Source organism: Maniola hyperantus, chromosome 3, assembly GCF_902806685.2.
Source record: "Maniola hyperantus chromosome 3, iAphHyp1.2, whole genome shotgun sequence".
NCBI lineage: Eukaryota > Metazoa > Arthropoda > Insecta > Lepidoptera > Nymphalidae > Maniola > Maniola hyperantus.
Genome location: NC_048538.1, coordinates 13,868,082 through 13,884,624, shown reverse-complemented (window position 1 = coordinate 13,884,624; position 16,543 = coordinate 13,868,082). Strand labels below are relative to the sequence as shown.

Here is a 16,543-nt window from a genome sequence, read left to right as displayed (position 1 = left end):
GATTTTTAATTTAACATATCTTGAAAAACGATGAATTTATTGCAGTTGATTTTGATTTTGAAATTACTGTACCTACCAACCTATTAAAGAAGATTAAGCTAAAACTAATGTCGAGCCCTTAATGCTACACATTTAGTGGTCAGTTATATCGAAGTTCAAGAAACAAATCAAATTATCAACTTTTATGCAGATATAATAATTGATCGCTAGACCTTTCACTTGCAAAATGGCTTTAGCAAGGACGATTCGTTCGCAAATATTAGAAAGTGATCTATTTGATTTCAACATAAAATATCTTACTTATGTGGGTTTATGGCCAAATGATGATTGGTCTCCAGCCAAATTGCGTCTTTATAAAGTTTATGAAGTTTCTCTTTTTATTTTATCCATAACGTTTATAATAATCACTGGGATCGGCACTTATGAACAAAAAGACGACATTACAATGTTGATGACGAATTTAGATAAAGCTTTGGTGTCCTACAATTTCGTAGCGAAAATAATACTATTTACTGTAAAAAAGAAGCAGCTTAACAATCTTATAAGTGAAATAAAGCTTTCTGGAGACAAAATTGTTGACGAACGAAAGAGCTTGATGGCTATACACGTAGTTGTAATAACTGTTTTTTCAACTCTCGTAGTATTTGCATTTAGTTTATTGAGTCATATAAGCAGTTATTGTTATTGAGTCATATATTGAGGCAGTATAAGCGAGAAATGACTGTAGAAGCATGGATGCCGTTTGACCCAATGAAGTCTAGAATGAATTTGTTGCTAGCAGCTCAACTACTGGCCTTTTGCTTTGTTGTTCCGGTTTTGTATAGAGCTTTTGCTATACAAGGAATCGTGTGTGGCATTATCATGTATTTTTGTGATCAGTTGATAGAATTGCAACAAAGATTAAAATATTTAGATTATTCAGAAGAAAGAGATGCGGAGGTTAGAGATGAATTCAAAAATATTATTAAAAAGCATGTCCGAATCATGAGGTGAGAATTGACACTCATATTCGATTTGGTAAGTATAAATAAAAATGATAAAGTTTTAATTAACGTTTTCCACACTAGATTTTGTAGCACGTTAACCAACATATTCAAGGAGTACTTTCTGATTCAAAATCTGGCAGTTACAATAGAATTATGCTTGAACGCATTGATGGTTGCAGTTGTAAGTATGACAAAACAAATTATACATAATTTAATTATTATAGTTGCACCGATATTTATTTTTATCATAATAATTTCTAGGTTGGCTTAGAAGAAAAAACTCTTTTGGCTACATTTTTGGGATACCTCGGACTGGCTTTGATCAACGCATATATTTACTGTTATTTGGGAAATGAGTTAATTACTCAAGTATGTTCAATTCATAATAATTTAGCATTAGCCCTTTACGTTATTGAAGCAGTTCTTTGTAAGTGCTTTCTGCAAAAAATTTGCAAATCACTTTTTCATGCGAACACGCGTTTCAGCTAAAGGAGTATGTAACATAATATAGAACTTGTCTAGTATATTCTGGTATTTCGTTTAATTAGCCCAAATTATTGTTTGTTGTTCATTGATGCTTAGCTTATTTAATGGTGCTTTGCTTTCAAGCTAACCGTATTATACGAATATTTTGTAGCTAAGTAAAATTACCAATATTTATACCTAGTTATAGCAATCTTTGAGTATGTATAGTTATATGAGCGCAAAAACGCCATGTGTAAGTGTTATCAAAAAATCTAGATGAAACAGCTTCTAAGCTGATTTATAAAAGTGAAATTTTATAGAGTACAGGAATAGCTCAGGCAGCATACGAATCTGGTTGGACATCCTGGCCGATCGATATGCAGAAGGATCTTCTAATTGTCATCAATGTAGCGCAAAAGCCGCTATCTTTGAGTGCTGGTGGAATGGCCCTCATGTGCATTGAAACTTACAGTCAGGTTAGAAGGGATTCATACATTAACATTTTCTTTTTACAAAATTTAGTATTTATTAGTAAGATGTTGACAACGTTGATTGACTTTCTTTACATTGAGGGAGGGCCTATCCGATGAATTTACCACAGGCCTCTAACTATATAGTTACGCCAGTGGTTGTCGCTGGAGTGAACTAGATTTCATGATTTTTTTGTCAGAAAATGGGAGTATCTATACCAATATATAAAAGGAAAAGCTGACTGACTGACTGACTGGCGATTAATCAACGCACAGCTCAAACTAGTAAACGAATTGGGCTGAAATTTGGCATGCAGATAGCTAGTATTATGACATAGACATCCGCTAAGAAAGTATTTTTGAAATTCAATCCCTAAAGGGGTGAAACAGTGCCTAAGCCCTACCGCGGTTGTTTGACAGCTACAATGTCACGATCGCAATCATCTCTGATTGGTTAATGCTCGCTCACTATTGGCCACAATGCATTGTTGCTCATTGCTGCAACAAGAATCGCACAAATTCAGCCAATTAGAACAATTGAGATTGTAATAATGATTGATGCAGGTTTTAGACAATCGCCCTACTGGAGTTTGAAATTTTTGTAGTTCACGCGAACGAAGTCGCGGAGCTAGTTAAGTATAAGTATATAAGTAATTACTGAGTTCATATCACTACCCCTATTATAAATGTGAAAGTCTGTTTGTTTGTTGGTTTGTCCTTCAATCACGTCGCAACGTAGCAACAGATCGACGTGATCTTTTGCATGGGTATAGTTTAAGACCTGGAAAGGTACCTACTTTTTATCCCGGAAAATCAAAGAGTTCCCACGGGATTTTAAAAACGTAAATCCACGCGTACAAAGTCGCGGGCATCAGCTATCAGCTAGTCGTATAATAAAAGCGTGGGCGCATTTATCCGAAGATATTTTTTTTTCAGGCGCTCTACAATGCATATTCCTTATTTGCTGTCTTGATTGATATGGTGGACTAGATTATGGTTTTAAAGAAACTAATAAGGTAGCTCTTTGGAACTAGGAATATTACTATCTTTTAAACGCAAAGCGAACTTTAACAACGTTATCATCTTCTGGTACAGTTTAGTTCTTTCTAATAATTAGTATGTTGCGTTATCAACCACTATAAAAATAAATACTTATTGTTTAGTACCTAACCAGGGACGAGACAACGTAATTATAATCTTATTTCGTTACGAATCCGAATAAAATATTCTTGATTAATAACCTGTTACGAAAAGCCGAAGTACCTACTTATTAATTTTATTTCGTAGCTGGTTACGAAAAATTGTTTACCAACTTATATCCGAAAACTGTCGGGATGAAAGCCCAACAAAAAAATAAATTCCTAAGAATTTTATTACGTACACTATTTATGGTTGCTTTCAATAAAGAATATCTCAATTCAATTATTATTGCGTTTTATTTATCCCTATTCCTTATTCAAGTTGTCAACCTGTGGGAATGTTTATCTATGTAACCAATAATACCTACCCAAGTTATTTTCAAGATAATTATATCCTTCAAAAACTTTTATACCTACTCTATCAGAATTTATTCCTTAGTTCCTCCTAGTTAAAGGAGAAAGGTTACTAATTAAGAGACACTTTGGTGTTACAAAGTTCATTTAATTATATTAGTACCTATAATAATCAATGAGTCAATAACGCTTGCTGGTACTTTCGCAGTCTCCACTCCAGAACACGTCTGCCCAAGCAGACTTATCAAACCCTTATTTAAACCACTTAGGGGTAAAATTTCGACAAATCCTTTCTTAGTAGATACCTACTCCTTACAAAGAATACACTCTTCTTTCATGTCTGTAGGACCAACGGTTTAGGCTGTACGTTGATATATAAGTCAGTCAGTCAGACTTTGAATTTTATATATTAGATTAGATTAGTTACTTTTGATTTTTAGGGTTCCGTAGTGAACAAAGAACCCTTATAGTTTCGCCATTGACGACCTCCCTGGCGCAGTGGTGAGCGCTGTGGTCTTAATAGTGGGAGGTTCCGGGTTCGATTCCTGACAGGGGTTTGGAATTTTATAATTTCTAAATTTCTGGTCTGGTCTGGTGGGAGGCTTCGGCCGTGGCTAGTTACCACCCTACCAGCAAAGCCGTACCGCCAAGCGATTTAGCGTTCCGGTACGATGCCGTGTAGAAACCAAAGGGGTATGGGTTTAATAAAAACTGCCATACCCCTTCCAGGTTAGCCCGCTATCTCTTAGACTGCATCATCACTTACCACCAGGTGAGAATGCAGTCAAGGGCTCACTTGTATCCGAGTAAAAAAAATGTCCGTCCGTCCGTCCATCCTCGGTTAATATCAGACTATTAGTGCTAGAAATATTGCCCCCCCCCCCCCCCTCTATCAGCCAAATGGTAGTATATAGGAACGTGGAAAAATTCACAGCAGTAGTATATATAATCAATTTTAAAGGAAAACTATCATGGCTAAGTAGGAGTTACATTTGTTTTTCGAGGATTGTGACTACGGAACCCTACAATGCGCGTGGCCCGCCACGCACTTGGCTGGTTTTGTTCATTTAGGTTAACTACCTTATAATGATTAAGAATTTGAAGCATCATGTTTAGATGGAACCTTAATTATTGTATGACTAATGGGATACACCTATATAAGTAAGTAAAACGTTAGATAATTTAGTTTACCTATTAGTGGTCTATTTTTGCCTTTATTGTTCGACACTTGTGTAAATAGGAATTACCAGTCAACATGAACGGGTCAAATTGAATTACTTGCCATTTGTCATTTGATGTTCAGTTAAAGGAAGACAGCCGACAGATTGGCCGTCACCTTGCGCGAGTGCAATCAACGCAGCAGTGCAACCATTGACCCTACATTGCTGATTGCAATATGGCAGGGCAGAACCCATTACTTTTATTAGCTTTCGTGATAGTGATATCCTTCATTTCGCAAAACGTTGTAGCCTTAAATATTCTCGCTATTATCTCTTTACCAATGAAAAGTCATTACACGGCCTTTCAAACGCTGTTTCGTGAGCTAGCCATCAGAGGACACTCGGTTACCGTAATTAACAATTACCCTGACGTCGATCCTCCGCCGAACTTGAAGTTTGTAAATATATCAATAACGGGACTCACAACTGTCATGCCTTCCATGATTGAATTTGAACGTACCAAAGACGTTCTTTTACAAGAATTGATAAATTTTCAAAATCATTTTGTCGTGGGAGTTCACCGTGGGGAAGCAGATTGCGAAAATTTGTTTCTGAACGATAATATGAAGCAGTTTCGGGCTAAAGGAGAGAAGTTCGACGTGATATTTGTGGAACAGTTTATGAGTGATGGTGGGCTAGTGTATGCTGCGACGTTGTATGACGCTCCCATCATTGGTATAACATCCCACACTTTGCTGCCCTGGGCTTATCCGAGGCTGGGGATACCGTTTGATTTCAGCTCAGATGCCTCTTACTTTACCGGTGCCGGTACAAATCCAAGTATTTTCAAAAAAGTGCAGTCCTATCTCTTCAACCTCTATATGACTACACTTGGACGTTTTAGAATTCAACAAAACATTTATAAGGTTTTTAACAAGTATGCACCAAATAAGAGTTTCGATATAGAAAAGATTGCGAAGGAAAAAATGAAGATGATGTTTGTTTATCAGCACCACTCGGTAACAGGAGCTCGTCTACTAGCGCCGAGCCTCCATGAAATAGGCGGTATCCATATCCAAAAACCGAAGCCTGTACCAGAGGTAAGTTTCATATTATGCTTGGTATTTTATACCTATAATTCCGGAATCTTTTGCGATTTGTGCAAGTTCAAAGTGCACCCATCATCAATAATTATCTACATCACGGCGGGGAGCATTTTAACCATTATTGCCCATTACTGAATTTTTATGTCCTATTTCACATATTTATCGATCACGATTCACGACGTATTTTATTTCACTTCTTTCCATTTCAGTTTTACTAACTAGCTTATGCTCGCGACTTCATCCGCGTGGACTAAACAAATTTATAACCCTTATTTTAATTTTCAAAAATCCTTTCTTAGCGTATGCTTCCGTCATAATCATAGATAATACATGATATACTGGGTCATAATAACTATCTGCATGCCAAATTTTAGCCCGATCCGTCCAGTAGTTTGAGCTTTGTTTTGATAGATCAGTCAGGCAGGCAGTCAGTCAGTCAATCACCTTTTAATTTTATATATTATTTTATAATATTTATTTTATAGATTAAAATTAAATATAATATTACTATTTCCTAAATGGAAAACTCTTTATTTTTCTAGTCTGCGCACAACATTTATTGTTAGGTTTACCTATTTCTACACAATTTTTTTAGCCGACATGGTACGAAATGAAGAATTCTTGTAGAAATGTAAAAACGGTTCATTCTTTTTTTTGGCTTTCATAAAATTCTCCAGCAAACCTTTGTTTTCTATAGAGTTGGCGATGCATAGTTACTGTTTCAATTACTTTAATTCACAGAACATAGAAAAGTTTATAGCCAGTGCGAAACATGGAGTGATATACGTGAGCTTCGGAACTAATCTGAAGGCGAGCTCAATGTCCAGCAACAAGTTGCAGCAATTTCTTGTTGCATTTAACAAGATACCGCAGAAGGTTCTCTGGAAAATGGAGAACAGTACCCTTACTGCTGGCAATGACAATGTGTTGGCCAACGCCTGGTTTCCTCAACTGGATATTTTGTGTGAGTATTTCATCTAATCATCTAATCATGTTAGCCCGCTACCATCTTGGACTGCATCATCACTTACTACCAGGTGAGATTGCAGTCAAGTGCTAACTTGTGGTATCTGAATAAAAAAACTAAATTATTCTGTAAATACCTCTGAAAGAGCTGGAGTTTAAAATGCGTAATGAAAATAGGTTACTTACTTCCTAAATGGCCAAACAAATGTTTGCTAGCAAACACGTTGTAGGAGTAGCCCAAATATTTTATTAATCTTCATCATATTATTCCGTGGATTTTGGTTTGTTAAAAGTCCCGTGGAGAATTCTTTGATTTCCGGGATAAAAAGTACCTATCTTTAGGCTGCAAAGCTATCTGTACCACGTTGAAATGTTGAAATTGGTTAAGTGGATGAGCCAAAAGGTTCATCAAGGTTTTACAAAACCAATAATAATAATAACAGGTAAGTATAGGTAGTAAGTATTTTAGGTTAGAGTTGTAGGGAAGTAAAATTATGAGAGACGTAGGTACTAGGTACCAACTTATATTGAGCTTTGATCTCTAAAAGACATAGCTCGACGAAATAATAGAAAAATTAATACAAAGGAGATAAATATTAAAGTTACGGAAGTACCTAGTGTATGAAACGGAATCTAGCTCGGTTAGCCACTTAGCTGGGCCTTGTACGACCATCACCTGGGTGTCACTTCACGCTCCAGCTGACAAGGTTGAGGTTAAGATGAATATTATCTAATTTCGTCTCCGTCCGGCTACAGCTCTCGTTTAAAAGAACCGTTATAACTTATACTTCCTACTATAGTTCCCGGCAGTTAAATAGTTGCGTCTGACCTACGATGCGAGTGCAAGCTCGCGCTATTGTTCCACGCACTCGTGTACCGTGTACATATGTATAACTCACACTAATGCAGATGGCGAACGCGGGGTGCTCCGCTCCCTCGCGTCGCACGCCCCACTGATGCCTAAAACTGCTATTGCGAACGCGTCTTGCGGTTAACTTCAAGAACGACTATTTAATTGGCGTGGAATATAGGACCAATTACCAACTACTGTGGCAATTATAGGTTTTTCGGTTTTTATCGACGACGCTTTCACGCTTTATGCAATCTTACCTGTGACCTGCGGGATTAGCATGAAAGATGTGGCTACGACCATAGCTTTAGGTAGGCATACATCGCAAATCGCAATTGTGTTGGCTGATTGAATTTATGGTTTTCATGCTGCAGCAGTGTATTTTAACTAATAAGTAGTAAGAGAATACCTACAAGCAAATCAGAGGCGATTGCGATCATTACACTGTAGTTGTTCAACTCTTTGGTGCTGATGTAAGTGTAATGCGGTCTATTCACTGACCTCTACACGCTCGACCTGCGATTACCGACCTATTATTGAAGCAGCTTGATTACGCCATCAGTGTACTGAACTAAGTGTTGGTGAAGAGACATCTGTCAATATAGTGTCAATAACATGTCAATAAGAAGACCATTTGACAAAAAGTGTCAATTTTAATACCCGGTATGCTCGGTATTGCGCTAGGTATAGGAATGCCCATTTCAGTAGGTCGCACATTATGAACTGCACGAGTCGTTTGCAGGGTGCAATGTTCCTTGACCGACTGCACAAGAAGAGAGTAAGGAAGAACAACCCTCCACCTCCCATGGCCTTACCAACTTCTCGGTTATATGGGCCGAATCGCGGGAGGGCGCCAATTCAGTAACTTGCTCTTGGCGTTTTCCCGAGGCGCCTTCTTGACTCCCTACAAATAATTATTTTATGTCTCCTCCTTGTCCTTTATGCCCACTCTCCCCCTTTGGGGGCTAGACGTCACAAGAAGGGAGTGTACCTAATGTGTTTGTAGATTACCTAATGTACTAATGTGTTACAGGTCATCCCAACGTCCTCGCATTCGTATCGCAGGGTGGTATGCTGAGCCTCTCCGAGGCGGCCCATTGCGGCAAGCCTCTATTGACAATACCTTTCTTCGGAGATCAGTTCTCCAACTCAGCGGCCGTCAGAGAAAGTGGGCTTGGCACGACGATGAACTTCCACGACATCACTGCCGATACATTATCTGGAGCTATACGACAGCTAACTTCACCAAAGTTAGTATTATGCTAATTATAGTAGATACGCGACAGGTCGAGATGGCAATCGGGGTATGAGGCAGGGGGACCCGGGTTAGTGCGGGGGCTGTACGGGTGTGCGCGGCGCGGGGCGTCCCTACCCCGATTACCATTTCGACCTATGGCGTACTTGTTTCACTCAAAATTGGGGTGTCCACCCTTTTGAACGTATTACAGGATCTGTATGTAGTCAAAGCTAAAGTTATCGAGAAATTATGAAAAAAAGGAAAAATAAAAATACTGTTGAAAGACGTTCTGGTAACAATAAATTAAACGCAATTTTTTTATTTTAAATCTGAAAACATTAATGTTGTAGCAACCCTACAAAATGGGTATTTCCTGAGGGTATTTCATTCAATCATTTTCTTTATAGGATGCAGGAAAATGCGAGACGTGTATCAAAACTTTGGCACGATCGACCTCAACCTGTGATGGATAGCGCCATCTATTGGACCGAGTACGTAGCGCGACACGGCACTGTACCTGCTGCGTTGCCTTTTACAAAGAAAACGTGGTTCGACAGGTCGCTAATAGATGTCTATAGTGTACTATTAGGAATTTTGTTAGCAGTCGTAACTTTAATTTACCTCATTTATATGGTAGTTCATGAAATTTTAAAGTTTATCTCAGTTCAAAATATGTCTTATAGTAACGATAAGAAAAAACGTGCCTAGGTCCTGTACCTAAGAGTCTATATATATTATGCACGGTCGACTAATGACTAGTCGCCCGGCAACGGCGACCGTTGTCCGCAGCAGCACAGAATATATTATAACATTTTGCGTAAGCTAAAAAGATCTCTTGCTCTTTTTCTAGTAGGTAGAGCGTATTTACCTACTTGTACATAAATTATAAAAAATATAGCTACTTAGATAAGAAATTGTATTTTATTTACTACGCACACGTATATTTTTTATTATACATACCTATATTTTATACTTCTATTTTCGTTTTTTGCAAGTCAGGTGCTATCAGGACATGTCCTAAGAAAACGAGACGACTAGTAATTCTACATTATGAAGGTCACCCAGTGCAGTCCGTTACGTTTGTTGAACTTGATCTTATGATCTACTGATCTAATCAATCTGAACTACAAATATTAATTACTAGACTAGAATATGATGCTCGGCGTTCGTAGGTTTTTGAAAACATAAGATTAAGTAAGTACAGTTTTTCGTGTGGGAAGTATGGATTATTTATACTGGATGACGCTGCTGAATGACGCATAGGCAAGGATGGGGATTGGGGATGGAAGACAAAATTAAGTGTTTCTGATAGGTTAAGGTAGATACGTTAATAAATATTTAATACTTACCTACCTATCTTAATGTTTACGATTAAATACTTAGATTGAGAATATCCATATTTTCTACAAACAAATTCTTTTAACTATAAGTTATCTTGCTCTACAATGTTACTTTCTGGGAATCATAATATTATTATTGAGATTATTATTGAAACGTCAATGATTTCTCAATAACTATGGGATCAAGGATTTATGGAAAACTTTATCATTAAGTAGGTAGGTACCTATATTATATTGATTTCAAACATATTCTTGGAACATTAGAAAAATAACGACTAATAAGAACTACAATACCTAATTGATTACAAATAGAGAAGAATCCGGCTTTACTCATGTATTTAGTCGAGCTAGCCCGACTAGTTTCGAACCCATCCGGGGTCCATATTATAAATGCGAAAGTGTGCCTGTCTGTCTGTCTGATAGCTTTTCACGGCCTAACAATTCAACCGATTTCGATGGGTACAGAGATAGCTTACATTCCGGGGAAGGACATAGGCTACTTTTGATCCCGGAAAATCAAAGAGTTCCCACGGGATTTTAAAAAACCTAATCAGAATCTGGCTTTACTCATGTATTTAGTCGACGTTAGGTTAGCCCGACTAGTTTCAACCCGTCCGTCCGTCCGTCCGTCCGTCCGTCTGTCTGTCTGTCTGTCTGTCTGTCTATCTGTCTGTCTGTCTGTCTGTCTGTCTGTCTGTCTGTCTGTCAAGAAACCTACAGGGTGACTATATCAAGTGGGGTATCATATGAAAGGTCTTCACCTGTACATTCTAAAACAGATTTTTATTTATTTTTATGCATCATAGTTTTTGAATTATCGTGCAAAATGTCGAAAAAATACGACTGTAGTACGGAACCCTCATTGCGCGAGCCTGACTCGCACTTGGCCGGTTTTTATTCGGGGTCGGCTCGCAAACGCGGCGCGGACTTTATAATGGAAATCACTCACGATAGTTTAAACGCTACAATAATAATTAATATTTACTAAAAGTAAAAAATCTTGGTCAAAAGTATAAGGTATCTTATTGTTGGCGTAGGTCGTGTTTGAAATTTCCATACAATTTAGGCAGATTTAGGTTAAGTAAGTAAGTACGATAAAAATTGATACACTCTGGGCTTCTTTCTATTTGGCTCACTAGAAGACTATGCCATACTTCGCACCGCAATATCCAGACAAGTAATGGCCACTATTATGACGTTGGCCTTTACTACACGCCTCATGTTCCGGGTTTATACCCTGTTACTGTAGTACTTAGTCATTTCTTTTAGCCTTGATGTAGATACCTATTTGGATAAGTGGTGTGCAGTTGTGCACCCGATGGTAAATGATGATGCTGACAATAATGTATCTAGGTACCTACCTATATGAATCAAGCCGGAAGGTGTATAGTTACGACTTACGACAGTTTACACCTTTACATCCAGAACGTGGTTTTTCAGGTTGTAGTACTTATCCATTGATAGAAGCCAACAACCAACCCCACAGAATTCTAAATAGAAATGGTACCTAATTATCAGCGGCCTGTCTGCGACTCGCTCCATAGAAATTACAAACGTAGTTTGGTTATAATTTTATAGACACGTCCTAGAAACAAATACTTAAGTATAATATCCATGACTGCGGTTTGATAGATATCCGTAAAAATAACTATGCTATTAAAGATTTGTACCTAAATTCTTGAGACCATGTAACTTTGAAACTGAATATATCAACGGAAATCTAGTTTTGTTTGGTCTAGGTGGAAAAAAGTTTGGTTGGTACGTACCTACGATACGATACCATACGAATAAGAATCAAACATTTGTTTGGAGTTGGAGTGACGACAAGACCCCGCTTACTTGCTTTATTTAACAGCATAAAAATATTCCTCTATCCCGATAACCTTTCGCGTGCAAAGTGACAGCTTACCGTTGTATCATAGGCTCGTTAATCTTCATACTCCTGCGTAGGTACGTGCTACAACAGCATTCCATCCGACCTCGCAAGTTCACCCGGTGAGCGACATCCAGACAATGATGCCCATTATCACACTTGTCACAGTGACCTTTACTATACGATACGATACGTCATATCTTCCGGGTTTATGCCCGTTATTATTGGCATGTCATGTTAAAATTTATTATTTTTTGTTATAGCGGCAATAGAAACACATACTCTGTGAAAATTTCAGCTCTCTCCTTATTACGGTTCATGAGATACAGCTCGGAGCGTACAGGTGCCAGGTCGGCACCACGGAGGAGCAGCAGCGGAGATCACAGCTGTATTAGTGACGTCTAGCCCCCCAAGGGGGGAGAGTGAGCATAAGGGACAAGGAAGAGACAAAATAATTTGTAGGGAGTCAAGAAGGCGCCCCGGGAAAATGCCAAGAGCAAGTACCGAACGGGCGCCCTCCCGCGATTCGGCCCATATAACCGTGAGGTTGGTGGGGCCATGGGAGGTGGAGGGTTGGTTCATGAGATACCCGCTGATAAATAGACGGATAGATAGCGGAGGCTTAGTACTTAATAGGTTCCCGTTGGCACCTTCCAGGTACGGATCTCTAAAAACTACAACACTATTCCATCAAACCTCGCAAGTTCACCCGGTGAGCGACATCCAGACACTGATGCCCATTATCACACTTGCCACATTGACCTTTACTATACGATACGAAACGTCATATCTTCCGGGTTTATGCCCGTCATTATTGATTTTTAATTTACATGGCAGTCATTTTAAAATTTATTATTTTTTGTTATGGCGGCAATAGAAACACACACTGAGAAAATTTTAGCTCTCTCCTTATTACGGTTCATGAGATATCTCCGGCTGATTAATAGACGGATGGATAGCGGAGGCTTAATAATAGGTTCCCATTGGCACCTTCCAGGTACGGATCTCTAAAAACTACAACACTATTCCATCAAACCTCGCAAGTTTACCCAGTGAGCGACATCCAGACACTGATGCCCATTATCACACTTGCCACATTGACCTTTACTATACGATACGAAACGTCATATCTTCCGGGTTTATGCCCGTCATTATTGATTTTTAATTTACATGGCAGTCATTTTAAAATTTATTATTTTTTGTTATGGCGGCAATAGAAACACACACTGAGAAAATTTTAGCTCTCTCCTTATTACGGTTCATGAGATATCTCCGGCTGATTAATAGACGGATGGATAGCGGAGGCTTAATAATAGGTTCCCATTGGCACCTTCCAGGTACGGATCTCTAAAAACTACAACACTATTCCATCAAACCTCGCAAGTTTACCCAGTGAGCGACATCCAGACACTGATGCCCATTATCACACTTGCCACATTGACCTTTACTATACGATACGATAGGTACGTCATATCTTCCGGGTTTATGGCCTTTCTACCTTGATAGCTACTTGATGTATTTGGGTAATTTAAGTAACGCATACTTTTTACACGAAATAAACATGAAAACGCTTTTTGTATCATTGTCTTTTTGAAGAGCATCGGTAACGAGACCTATCTAGATGAAAATGAAAAAATATACTTACGAGCTGAATTGGAGAACGTCTCTTTCTTGAAAGCCAGTAGGTTCATTTAATATGATGACTGCTTATAAAGTGACAGAGCCAAAGAAAGTGACCCAAGATATAACAAACAATTGAGTTGAGTTGAGCACCGCAGAGGTCTAGGGCTTCTCCTCCGGATATTTTGAGCATATGAAAATACTGAGCTTTTAAGGAGATTCAAATATTTCTTACGTATCTGATCCAAATTGATTTATGTAAAAATGTGACATCCATAATAACTATCCTTACAAGACGCCACTAACGATTCAATTTATCAAATCGTCTACAAACATCTGCTCAATACCGCCACAAATCCAGCGGAAAAACGAATTAAAATCCATTGCCAAATGAATTTTTGCATCAATCATCTTAACGGCCTCAGGGTATAATCGCCGAATTTGCTCTAATGTACCCGGGACGACCTCTGCCACAATTGTTGATGCCAATGCCGAGGTTGAGGTCGACGTAGACCTGACTCACAGCCTGGATGTGACGATTTCTAGCTCCTGTTTGATAAATCTGAAGTATCATGGAACATGATACTTACTTTAGATTTGTCAAGGTTCTATTTTATTTTATTGGTTCGCTAACAGACACATAAATAAAAAACAAAATAACCAAAAATAACACACAGAGAAAAATGTTTGCGTGTACCACACCCAATTACTGGCAAAATTTTTACAAGTGTGCAAGTGCGGGATTGCCAGTTAACATAAAGCTAAAAATCCAGATATGATATATCACTGTGTACTTAATAAAAAAAAATTACTAAGTAGGTATATAAAACAAGAAAAATTAAGAAGAAGCATACAAGTCTATGATGCTGTATTAATATACTGATGCAGCATTTTTTTTAAACGCTTATATACAGCTTAAAAGTTGGGTTGGGAATACGGCGTTACACAACTGAATAATTGGAATACGTAATTCCAGCGACTGAAAAAATTTAATGCGCAATACTGGCGCAGGTTTTTCAGCTAGGATGTCCTTCTCCATCCTACGCGTTGGATAGATTTATCATTTATATAGTATGTCATACTTAGGACCACGAAGTAATACCTACAGAATTGGGTAAATACAAGTCCACAACAAAGGGAGACAACCGCCAGAGATTGCTACAGGTGATAAAACTGCTTTTGCGCACTTTAGGTCATAAAATATCTCCGTATGTTTGTTAGCATACTAAATATTGTATATTATGTTGTTCAAAGCGACTCATATATTCCTTGATTTATTAAGGAAAAATAATTATGTTTCTTATTAGTGGGCGTCGCATAGTAAGTAGAGTAAATAATTTATTTGAACTTATTTAATGCGTAGCGACTAGCGAATCATTCGGCATTCCTGCTTTCCACGGTATAAAATTCAGGGGCTGTATTTGAAAGTTCGTAGGTTCTGATTCCATCTATTGTAGTAGATACTCGTAAGTTACGACTATGACTTAGATGAATCCGGCAGAAAGGTGAAAAAAGAGAAAATTAGTCATGGTTACGTCATAAGTAGGTAATTATAATATTTTATAAACCAAGAGATTTCGAATTCGACTTATCCATATTATCCCTACCCATATTAAAAAAGCGATAGTGTGTTTGTTTGTTGGTTTGTCCTTCAATCACATCGCAACGGAGCAACGGATCGACATAATTTTTTGCATGGGTATAGACTATAGGGGTATAGTTAAAGAACTGGACATAGTCATAGGACTTTTTATCCCGAAAAATCAAAGAGTTCCCACGGGATTTGTAAAAACTCCACGCGAAAGAAGTCGCGGGCATCAGCTAGTTTTCTAAATAAATTGATCCATATAAATATGAGTAATTTCTAAGAGAGCTGTTTTATTTACAAACAAGCAATTTTAGGTTTGGTGGTACGATGTTATACTTATGTAAAAGCCAATTTAAAATGCGCTAAAGTAACTCCATAATATTAATTTACGTTTTTGGATCTAAGAACTAATCTCCTTTGCCTAATAGAGATCTCTGCTTATTCTTCTACACTATCCTGAGTCTGTTGTATTCTGTATAGCATGAAGTCTGTTTAGTGTGTAGTATTAACATAACAATAATCCTTTTATTCGAACAGACCCAAACTTGGCGGTACCTACTCATCAAAATCGTTCTCATATGCAAATAGCATTGACGAGGAAAAATGGAAATGTAGATTTTTAATTAGGTCTCGGGCTTTGAGTGAACCGTTTTGGATCTATTGTTTGAATCCTTTTCTGAAACGACAATAATAAAAGAAATCTTAATACTTAACTAACAGTGAGAAGTATTTTGATTGTAAGTATAATTTAATTAATTAATTGTTGACTGAGAAAAAATAATTTACCTCTATACATAGGTATATAAATCGCACGGCATCGATGACTATAAGTTAGAAATATTGTCAAAATGTACAAGTTTATAAAATAGGTACTAGCTTATGCTCACGACTTCGCCCGCCTGGACTACAAAAATTTCAAACCCCTGTTTCACCCCCCTAGGGGGTTGAATTTTCAAAAATCCTTTCTTAGCAGATGTCTACGTCATAATAGCTATCTGCATGCCCAGCCCGATCCGTCCAGTAGTTTGAGCTGTGCGTTGGTAGATCAATCAATCAGTCAGTCAGTCAGCCAGTCACCTTTTTCTTTTATATATTTAGACTACACTTGAATCTAATCAGGGACTTCATGCTTGTAAGATGATGACTTACCCAGAGGGCTCAATATAGTAACCATACCATAATATCATCACTAAAAGCAACTCTTTTATCTAGCGAAGGTAAACTACAGGCATTACCGTTTAAATACGTCATAATGCATGCCCACTTCGGTTTACGAGCCATCAGGATTGCACTATTTGCACTCCGCAGCTTTCAACTGCCCCCTAGAGACCGATACAGCTTTAAGCTTACTTACCTATTAGCCTTACTACGACTTACGAGTATGTATCT

The 16,543-nt window shown here is 37.9% G+C and overlaps 2 protein-coding genes across 2 annotated transcripts; both read left to right on the top strand.

The window, feature by feature from the left end:
• The first annotated feature begins 39 nt into the window (after positions 1-39).
• On the top strand, positions 40-3,259 carry LOC117996388 (odorant receptor 4-like). The gene is made up of 6 exons (XM_069509460.1): positions 40-664; positions 703-989; positions 1,068-1,167; positions 1,248-1,355; positions 1,772-1,927; positions 2,858-3,259. Exons 1-6 carry the CDS (start codon positions 227-229, stop codon positions 2,909-2,911), a joined length of 1,143 nt encoding a protein of 380 aa, XP_069365561.1. The 5' UTR covers positions 40-226; the 3' UTR covers positions 2,912-3,259.
• Positions 3,260-4,703: 1,444 nt separating this feature from the next.
• Positions 4,704-9,647, top strand: LOC117996458 (UDP-glycosyltransferase UGT5-like). The gene is made up of 4 exons (XM_034984515.2): positions 4,704-5,674; positions 6,422-6,644; positions 8,530-8,746; positions 9,141-9,647. Exons 1-4 carry the CDS (start codon positions 4,811-4,813, stop codon positions 9,439-9,441), a joined length of 1,605 nt encoding a protein of 534 aa, XP_034840406.1. The 5' UTR covers positions 4,704-4,810; the 3' UTR covers positions 9,442-9,647.
• Positions 9,648-16,543: the final 6,896 nt, after the last annotated feature.

Bases quoted from the DNA above. Each gene is read 5' to 3' on its own strand.
- LOC117996388 (XM_069509460.1), top strand. From the start codon at position 227: ATGGCTTTAGCAAGGACGATTCGTTCGCAAATATTAGAAAGTGATCTA. The intron at 990-1,067 runs GTGAGAATTGAC...TTTCCACACTAG, and splicing joins AAGCATGTCCGAATCATGAG to ATTTTGTAGCACGTTAACCA. The intron at 1,928-2,857 runs GTTAGAAGGGAT...TTTTTTTTTCAG, and splicing joins GCATTGAAACTTACAGTCAG to GCGCTCTACAATGCATATTC.
- LOC117996458 (XM_034984515.2), top strand. From the start codon at position 4,811: ATGGCAGGGCAGAACCCATTACTTTTATTAGCTTTCGTGATAGTGATA. The intron at 5,675-6,421 runs GTAAGTTTCATA...TTTAATTCACAG, and splicing joins AACCGAAGCCTGTACCAGAG to AACATAGAAAAGTTTATAGC. The intron at 6,645-8,529 runs GTGAGTATTTCA...AATGTGTTACAG, and splicing joins TCCTCAACTGGATATTTTGT to GTCATCCCAACGTCCTCGCA.